Source organism: Anser cygnoides, chromosome 10, assembly GCF_040182565.1.
Source record: "Anser cygnoides isolate HZ-2024a breed goose chromosome 10, Taihu_goose_T2T_genome, whole genome shotgun sequence".
Lineage (NCBI taxonomy): Eukaryota > Metazoa > Chordata > Aves > Anseriformes > Anatidae > Anser > Anser cygnoides.
The window spans coordinates 18,231,483-18,240,628 of NC_089882.1; the positions used below are offsets into that span (position 1 = coordinate 18,231,483).

Genomic DNA, 9,146 nt, shown 5'->3' on the forward strand with positions numbered 1-9,146 from the left:
ATTCCTTCCAGATGGGTGTTTGGACTCGAAAAAGAAGGCTTTGGACCCTAAAATTCAGGCCTCGTCTCCTAGCATGAGGATTTGGGAATTTGAAAGCAGGGGTGTTCCCCTCAAAGAAGGCCTCGCCATCTAAGAATGCCGCGTTGCATCCTATAATAAAATTGTGGACCCTAAAAATAAGGATTTTTTCCTTGAGAATGGCAGTCTGCTCTGTAAGATTGACGTGTAAGGAAGAAAAAGCTACTAAAAAGGAGGGTTCATCCTTTCAAACAAGGCTTTCGAGCCCAAGGAAGAGGCTTTCTGCTCTATTATGTGACGCTGAGGCCTAAAAAGAAAGCTTTGGGCCCTAAAAATGAGAGCCTGGGTCCAAAAACGGAGGGTGTAGGCGATAAAAAGACAGTTGCATCTCCGCTGGCTGCACTGCACTGTGGAGGGCGCCTTGTCAAAACCGAGGTGTCCTGTGTGGCCTGGTCACAGACAGGCGCTGCAGCAGGCTGTCGCTGTGACAGGGCAGCATGGCCCACCTTCCTCTGGATCCCACAGTGATGATTTGTTGCCTCCAAATTGGGGTTTGGACCTGCAAAGAAGGGACTGCACCGTGGACCTGCGGGCAGAGAAGGGCCCGGGTCACGCCGGGAGCCCCAGCCCTGGGTTCCTCTGAGCAGCAGGGGACGGGGATGTGGCACCTGATGGGAGTGAGCAGGTCCTGCCGGTGCTTCTTGTGGAAGACCTGCACCTCCTGCAGCGTCAGCTCCGTGGTGAAGGACGCTTGGACGAGGAGGGCCAGGAAGAGCTGGGGGAAGATGGCCTTCGCCTCCTCCAGGCAGCTGGGCAGCAGGAGGATCTCGTGGAGGGGCCTTGCTGCCTGCAGAAAGCACCCAGAGGCGTGGGCAGGGAGGGACAGAGGAGGGTGGAGACCCCCAGGCTGGCCCCGTGGGCGCGCCCGGGTGCCCCAGGGTGCGGATAAGGCTGGGAGGGGTCAGGGGAGGGGAGCGGGGCCCCTGTCCATCGGAGATGGGCAAGCGAGGAACTCACGGCCAGGGCCAGGATGCGCGGGTGGTCCTTGATGGAGGTGGATGTCTTGCACCCAGACTGGTTCATGAGGACGCGGAGCAGCTCCCGCAGCACCCTCTCTGTGGCTGGGGGCTCAGACACCATCGCCCTCCACATGGTGACGGCGACGCTGCGGGACCCCCGGGCTGTCAGCAGGGCCTCCCCCGGCCCGGCTGCTGTCCTCGCTGGTGGTGGTGGGGGGGGGTGGATGAGACGCGCTGGGCCCCGTACCTGGTGCAGGTCGGCGAGCACTGCAGCAGGCTGGCAACCGTCTCCCTGGGGTGCTTGCTGGCCAGCGCCAGCAGGGCCCTGTCCAGGCTCTGAAGGGCCAGCGCGGCTCTGACGGACGGCAGGGTTCTGTAGATGGCCCACACGATGTTCAGCACCTGGAGGTGGGACACGGGTGAGACGGGGCCGGCACCAGAGCAGGAACAGAGCCCCGAGGGCTGGAGCCGTGGCCGGGCCGCTGGCGGGTACCCACCTGTCCCGAATGGAAGTCGGTCTCTGCCGCCAGCACGTCCACCATGTGGGCAGCCAGCTTGGTGCTGTAGAGGCTCGGGGCTCTCATGCTCTCGACGGCGGCGAGGAAGACGCCCAACCGTTCAGAGGGCTGCAGGTACTTCATAAACGTCTGTGGGAGGAAGGACAAGACGTCAGTCACCCCGAGGGCTGCGATGGCCCCGCTCAGCCCTGCTGCTCCCAGCGCCCCAGGAGAGCTGGGAGCAGGGGCTGGGCCGGGCGACGGCTGGGGTGCGGCCGCGTGCGGGCCCCGTGGGGACCGGGCTTTGTCGGGGACAGCGCCGGTCCTCTTCCTGACGTCGCAGGGCCGGGGTCTCCTCCGGGGCTCAGGGCTGGCGCTTCTCACCATGAAGATTCTGCTGGTGTTGCCGTCTTCTGAGAGCCGTAAGGACAGCCGAGCTCGCCAGCGCTCCCGGAGCTGCGGCGGCTCGGCATCCTGGTCCCAGAGCCTTGTTCCTGGAGAAAAGCGGACACAGTGTCAGCGGGGGGGCCTGGGGACCTGACAGTGGCAGCCGGGGGCTCGGGCACAAGCCTCCCTGGCAGGAAGGGGGCATGCCAGAGCAGAGCTGGGGGCAGCGCTTCCAGGGAGGGCCCGGGCTCTCGCGCTCAGGGCAGGGGGAACGGCTCGTCAGCCCGCGGAAAGGCAGCCGGGCTCGCTCGGTTGGGTCTCTCCTGCTGAGGAGAGGGGCGCAGGCGGCCTGGTGCTGGCCTGGCTGTGCCGGCGTGCCCGTGTCTGGAGGGACCCAGCCCGACGCGGCTCCTCTCACTTCTTTGCTGCCCGATGAAGATGTAGAGGTGGCGCACAGCCTCCGCTGCCTCGTGCCTGGTCCCCTCGTTCTTGGAAGTGCAGCACAGGAGGAGGCTCCCCACCAGCCTCCCCAGCATGGAGAAGCGGTGCTTCTCGGGGTGGTGATGCCTCACCACTGTGGCTCCTGCAAAGCAGGAGCTGACCTGGGGAGAGAGGCAGCGCGGGACCGCGGCTGAGCGGGGCGGCAGGGCCCCAGCCCCAGCCCCGGCTCTGCGCAAGCCTGGAGATGGGGAGAGCCGCGGCCGCGGAGCGAGGACGGGGGCGCCGGGGCTGCCTGCACCAGGGGCTCCCTACCTGGGGCAAGGAGCAGGTGTTGATGAAGGCGGCCAGCCTGGCGATCCGCGCCATGGCCCTCTCCTCCACGGCCTCCGGCTGCCGCTGGGTGAAGGGCAGCAGGAGCTGGGGAGAGAAAAGCTGCTGGTGTGCCCGCAGCACGGGGCACTGGTCCTTCCAGCTGTCCCCCTGCTGCGGTGGCCAGGCGGGTGGCCGTGCCCCTGTCCTGCTGAAGCCCCCGCTCCCTTCCCGTTGCTCCCCAGACATCCCTCCAGCCTCGCAAGGGTCAGCTGTGGGCCAGCCCCCGCCTTGGGGACCCCTGCCTGCACCAGGCGTTGCGGCACAGAACTGACCGCGTGCGTGAAGCCCAGCCTTTGCCAAAGCCAGACCTTCAAGATGTTCTGCAGCTCCAGGAGGCCGGAGGCGCCGGCGCTGCCCACCAGCACCTGCAGCAGGCTGTCCAGGGCTTCCACGGTCTGCAAGGAGGACAGGGGTTGGGGCACCCGAACAGGGAGCAGTGGTGTCCCAAGCGCCCAGCCCGTGCATACCTTGAAGTAGAGAGACGTGTCCGTGTCTCTCGTGTCCTCGTGGCCAGGGAGGTGGAAGACGCTGCAGAGGCAGGCGCGCAGGAGGCCGTTCGTCCTGTCCTGCGGCAGCAGCCCCGCTCTGCTGCAAGGGGAGGAGGGGAGAGGTGTGGAACGCCCCCTGTGCGGCACCCTGTGCCCCACTCGGGGCCCCTGGCCGGGACCGGGGCCACCGTGGCGGCCAAGCCCGCGCTGGCCCAGGTACCTCATGGCGGCGATGGCGAGCATGGCTTTCTGCCGCACCGCCGTGTCCAGGCGATCGGTGGGCTCCTCCTGCAGCAGCGCCTGGAGGGCACAGCGCGAGGGCACAGGGCAGTGTCCCCCGGCCAGCGAGCGGCTACAGGGGCTGGCCTGCAGGGCTGCCCCATCCCAGCGCCCCCACCAGAGCCACCTCCCGGCTCCTGGGGCTCCCCGGCGGCCCCCGCAGCCCTGCAGCGGGAAGGGCCGTGCCCAGCACCCAGCCAGAGGGTGCTCCCCGCGGGGCAGGGCGTCCCCTCACCTTGATTCTCTGCGCCACCTCCAGCTGGCAGAAATACACCGCGTCCCAGGTGGTGTGGTCCGCGACGGCGGCTTTGCAGGCGTCGCAGACGGAGGCCAGAAACCTCAGCTTCTGTGCCTCTCGCTGAGCCGCGGAGGGGAGAGACAAGCGAGCGGGTCAGGGGAGCCCAGCAGTCTCCCTGCGGGCACAGCCGGGGCAGGGGCTGCCCGGAGGAGGCCAGCAGCCGCAGCACAAAGGGCGAGCGGTACCTTGGGTCTGCGGCTGCAGCAAGCGCGGATGAAGCTCAGGGCGTCCTCTTCCTCCTGCCGCGGCGCGGCCGAGGCAGAAGGGCCCACGCCTGAGCCAGAGGGCGCCTGCAGTGGCTGCACCTCACTCTCCTCATAGGGCTGCGGCCGGGGCCTGGAGGCCGGGGAGGCCCCAGCCTCCTCCAGCCAGGCCGCTCGCGGGGAGCAGGGGGGGATCCCCGACATCCTGCAGGGAGTGCCCAGGAGTGAATGTGGCTCCCGCTCCTGTCGCGGGGTAGGGATGCCACAGAGTGCCACCGCTGCCGCCAGCCCCAGGCCCCCACCCAGGCCCCCTCCTCTTGCCCTCGGGCGGGCGGCCCCAGAGCCCCGCGGGGGTCCTGTCCCCAGGGGCCTGCAGACGCCATCCCCTGCACTGGAGGGAGGTCCCCCTGCCCGGGGCTGCCCCCAGCCCCACTGCCGAACCAGGCCCCTTGGGGCCGGCCCCGCTGCGCAGCCCTGGCAGCGCTGACCCACCTGCTCCTCAGCCCTGGCTCCTGCGCTGGGTTTCTGTGGCAAGGTGCCCGCGGTTTGTGCCTTTGCTTCGCACCTGGAGCACCGGAAAGCACTCCAAGCAGTCGCAGCTGCACGGAACCAGGTCCGTTGTGTCCGTTGGGACGCGACCCGCCCCAGAGGCCCTGCTCCCGGATCCGGAGATGCTCCCTGGGCCCTGGTGTGGGAATACTAAAATTATAATAAAATTGTGGGCCCTAAAAATAGGGATTTGTTCCTTGAGAATGGCAGCCTGGTCCTTAAGATTGACGTGTAAGCAAGAAAAAGCTACTAAAAAGGAGGGTTTATCCTCTCAAACAGGGCTTTCGAGCCCAAGGAAGAGGCTTTCTGCCCTAATATGTGACGCTGGGGCCTAAAAATGACAGGGCAGCGTGGCCCGCCCTCCTCTGTCTGGATCAAAAAATGATGCTTTGTTCCCTCCAGATGGGTGTTTGGACCTGAAAAGGAGGCTTTGGACCCTAAAATTCAGGCCTCGTCTCCTAGCATGAGGATTTGGGAATATGAAAAGAAGGGGTGTTCCTCTCAGATAAGGCCTCGCCATCTAAAAGGCCGCTTTGCACCTTCCAATGAAAGTGTGGACCCTAAAACTAGGGCATTGTGCCCTAAAAATGGCAGCCTGGTCCACATGAGTGTGGCTGTAAGCAAGAAAAAGCTAGCTTTGGATCCAGAAGCGGGTGTGAGGGCCCTGACCAAAAGCACTTGGTGACTTAAAAGAAGCACCCTGGTCCTGAAAACCGAGGATTTAGGCAATCAGAAGAAGGGTTTGGATACCAAGTGGAGGTTCCGGAGCCTGAAAATAGGGGATTGGAGCCTAAGAAGAACACAGTGGGTCCTAATAATGACGCTTGTACCGGTGAAAGACCCGAGGGTGGTCGGGGGTAAAGGGTGAGGGCAGTGAAGGGGAGCTTGTACCTCCAAGTCAGGCTTTGGAGCTGAAACCTGGGCCTTTGGACTCTGCAGCTCAGGGTCTGGATCCTGAAGTGATGCTTTGTTCCTTCGAAATGGATGTTTGGACCCGAAAAGGAGGCTTTGGACCCAAAAATTCAGGCCTCGTCTCCTAGCATGAGGATTTGGGAATTTGAAAGCAGGGGTGTTCCCCTCTAATAGGGCCTCACCGTCTGAGAAGGCCGCTTTGCACCTTCCAATGAAAGTGTGGACCGTAAAACTAGGGCATTGTGCCCTAAAAATGGCAGCCTGGTCCATATGAGTGTGGCTGTAAGCAAGAAAAAGCCAGTAAAAAGGAGGGTTTATCCTTTCAAACAAGGCTTTTGAGCCCAAGAAGAGGCTTTTGCCTTAGCATGTTACACTGGGGCGTAAAAATGAAAGACAGTGTGGCCTGCCCTCTTCTTTCTGGATCCTGAAGTGATGCTTTGTTCCTTCGGAATGGGTGTTTGGACCCGCAAAGGAGGCTTTGGACCCTAAAATTCAGGCCTCGTCTCCTAGCATGAGGATTTGGGAATTTGAAAGCAGAGAAGTTCCTGTCAAATAAGACTTTGACATCTAAGAAGGCCGCGTTGAATCTTATAATAAAATTATGGACCCTACAAATAGGGATTTGTTCCTTGAAAATGGCAGCCTGGTCCGTAAGATAGATTTGTAAGCAAGAAAAAGGCAGTAAAAAGGAGGGTTTATCCTTTCAATCAAGGCTTTGGAGCCCAAGGAAGAGGCTTTCTGCTCTATTATGTGACGCTGAGGCCTAAAAAGAATGCTTTGGGCCCTAAAAATGAGAGCCTGGGTCCAAAAACAGAGGGTGTAGGTGATAAAAAAGTTGGCTTTGGATCCCAAGTATAGGCTCTCTTGCCCTGAAAATGTCCTGAAAGCTGGGTGCTTAAGGACAAGGCTGTGGTCTGTAAAGAGGAGCCTTGGTGCCATACCTGTATGCTTTTCAGGTGCAAAGAAAAGGTGATAAAAAGGTTTTGGATCCACAAAAGATGCTCTTAGCCCTGAAGTGAAGGGGTTACAGGGTGAAAATGAGACATTTGGCCCTAAAAATGAGGCTTTGATTCCTCAGAAAGGGTCTTTTCTGTGTGCCCGGAGCATCCCAAAGGCCCTGCTGGCAGCTGGTCACAGGTTTGCTGGCTCAAATGGGGCCTCGTGGGGCTGAAGAGCTGCTGGGGGAAACTGCTCTCGGCCGCTCTGGTTCAGAAGAGCTGGCCTCTGGAGGGAACCCACTTCGAGACTCTGTCCCCAGTGCTACAGCGCCTGGCTGTCGTCGTGCAGCCTGGCAGCATCCCAAAAGGACGCTCGCTGCTGGCCAGAGTCAGAGGGGGCAGATCCTTCCTCTGGGCACATGGTGGGCATTCGCCAAACCCTGCTGGCAACCTCCAGCCCCAAATGCCCTCGGCACACAGAGCTGGGGCTGTGCTGGGAAGGCAGGCAGCGATGAGCCCGCCCAAGGACAGGGACACCCCAGCACTATTTGGGTCTGTAGGGGCCAGGCTCAGCCTGGTTTGGTGCTTCAGTCACAAGCTGGGTGCTGATGTCAGTCGGGAAGGGGCTGTGTCAGGGATGGTGCCCTGTCAGTGTCCCAGGCCGGGCTGGACGGAGTTGCAAGCCCCCTGGGGCCGGGGCAGCTGTCCCTGCCTGCGGCAGGGGGTGGCCAGGTGCCCTCTGAGGGTCCCTTCCAAGCTGGCAGTGCCGGGGGCAGCGACGGCACAGCAGCGCTCTCCCCAGCACCCCGTCTGCACACGCTTGCTCTGCTTGCCCTGCGCCCCGAGCGCCGATGCCACGCGGCCCCAGCCCCATGCATGCAGCCCCTGTGCCAGCAGGGCGCGGCCATGAGGTCACAGCGCCGCGCTGTGACGCTGTGCCAGGCCACGGGCACCTCTCTGCGCCGGCCCCAACGGGCGGCACTCACGCGGCGGTGGCAGCATGGGGCGGATGTGGGGGGCTGCGGCCCCCACCCGCCTCCTCCTCCTCCTCCTCGTGCTGGCAGGCCTGTGTGCCCGGGATGCCTGGGCTATGCCAAGGCGAGCGCTGGCAGCAGGTGGGTGCCAGCGCCGGGGGCAGCGGCAGGGCCGTAGCCGGGCGAGTCGCCGGAGGGGCTGGGGGCTGAAGCCTGGGCTGAGCCCCCCCGGGGCCCCTGTGAACCGAGCCACGCGCCGCGCTGCCCCGGGTCCGGCCTTCCCCTACGTTTGTCCGCCTGGCCCTCGAGGGGTGCTGCGCGTGGCCTTCAGCCTGCGTCCCGAAAGCTGGCGGGGGCCGGCCGGGAGGTCCCTGAGCCCCGCCGCAGCCTCAGGAGTCTCGCCCCATGCCTGGGTCCCGCACCATGCCCCGGCCCCTCCGTCACTGCAGGGTGCTCAGGGGCACAGCGGGCAACGGGAATGTGTCTTCTCTCTGGTTGCTTCCAGGTGACGATGCGCGCGGCAGCGCTTACCCAGCTCTTCAGCTGGATCCTGGAGTGGAGCTTCAGGGGCATCCCAGCGGTAAGTTGTCACCGTCCCTTGCCTCGAAAGAAGCAGCATTTGCTTTGTGATCACTGGTCCACGTGCGACTGGAGATCCCCTGAAGGCCTTCCGAGGGGTTGTCCGCTCACTGGGGGGGCTTCCCGAGGGCAGAACTGGTTGCAGCACGCAGTGGAAGCCCTCCTCACCTGTCCTGGACCCCGTTTGTGCCCGCAGGCCGTGCTGTTCCAGCTGCCCCGTGGAATCCTGCTCCTGAGACTGGGTGGCACCCCACAGGTACGTCGGTGTCCATCTTCATTTCCTTGGGGTTTGTTAGTGGCTTTCTGCGCTAGCTGAGCAGTGCTAGAGCCTCTCCCTGGCCAGTGGGCTCTTCTCCACAAGAAGCGGGGATGATTGTTTTTCTCCCATGCTTTAGCGTGGGCTTCCCGTGCGTCTGTTAGGAATGTCCTGGTAAGGAAGCACCGGCAGGCCTCTGTGCATTTGTCCGCCCGGCCCCGGAGGGGTGCCGCACGTGGCCTGCAGGCAGCGTTTTGAAAGCTGCCGGCACCAGCCAGGAGGTCCCCAGGCCCTGCTGCAGCCTCGGGAATCTTGCCCTGCTCCTGGGCCCTGCGCTGTGCCCCGGCCCCTCCGTCACTGCAGGGCACTGGGGAAGAAGGAGGTCACAGCGCGCAGTGGGAACGTTTTTGCTCTGTGCCCGTAGGTGATGGCTACATGACGTCTGAGCATGGTCCTGTCCCCGTGCCCCAGGGCGATCCCACAAGTAAGTCACTGGGAGGAGTGAGCATTTACCGCTTTGGTTGCTGCCCGCGTGAAATGGACCTTCAGCCTTCCTTGGCCTCAGACATGCAGGAGAGCAGAGAGGGAAGGGGTCAGGCTCGGTGACACGCCTGGGGCGCTTTGCCTTGCCAGGCTGTCTTTGCCAGCCGCTCCGCCCCCGTGCTGCAGAGCCAGCGGGCACGTTGGGGTTGAGTTTAGAGCCTGGGGTGAGCTCTGGGGAGGCCCTTCTCTGGGCAGCTGCACGCATGGTTAGTTTTGTCCCAGCACGGTGGCACTGCAGGCCCCTGGTGACTGTTTGCAAGAGGCTCCGGGGCGGGAGGGAGAGCCGAGGGCCATGCAGCAGTCCCCTGTTGGAACTGCATTCACTGCTGTGCGATGGGAAGAAGCATCCTGCCCCGTTTGGTGGGAGCTGCTCTGCTCTGTGTTTGTTTGCAG

General features: G+C 63.3%; 1 protein-coding gene across 1 annotated transcript; it reads right to left on the reverse strand.

Annotated features, from left to right (window-relative positions):
• Nucleotides 1-471: 471 nt before the first annotated feature.
• On the reverse strand, nt 472-5,412 carry LOC136791638 (maestro heat-like repeat-containing protein family member 7). Its single transcript, XM_067003380.1, has 13 exons — nt 4,495-5,412; nt 3,985-4,207; nt 3,737-3,859; nt 3,443-3,522; nt 3,202-3,322; nt 3,043-3,129; nt 2,675-2,779; nt 2,340-2,523; nt 1,535-2,028; nt 1,285-1,439; nt 1,036-1,183; nt 687-865; nt 472-604 (listed from the first exon to the last, which is right to left on the reverse strand). Exons 2-13 carry the CDS (start codon nt 4,204-4,206, stop codon nt 472-474), a joined length of 2,031 nt encoding a protein of 676 aa, XP_066859481.1. The 5' UTR covers nt 4,207; nt 4,495-5,412.
• Between the last annotated feature and the right edge of the window lie 3,734 nt (nt 5,413-9,146).

What these genes read in the sequence shown, in the direction of transcription:
- LOC136791638 (XM_067003380.1), bottom strand. Translation starts at nt 4,206, where the DNA reads ATGTCGGGGATCCCCCCCTGCTCCCCGCGAGCGGCCTGGCTGGAGGAG. An exon ending in ACACCTGCTCCTTGCCCCAG is followed by an intron (nt 2,524 to 2,674) that starts GTAGGGAGCCCC and finishes CTCTCTCCCCAG; the next exon opens with GTCAGCTCCTGCTTTGCAGG. An exon ending in GACCTGCTCACTCCCATCAG is followed by an intron (nt 605 to 686) that starts GTGCCACATCCC and finishes CTCTGCCCGCAG; the next exon opens with GTCCACGGTGCAGTCCCTTC.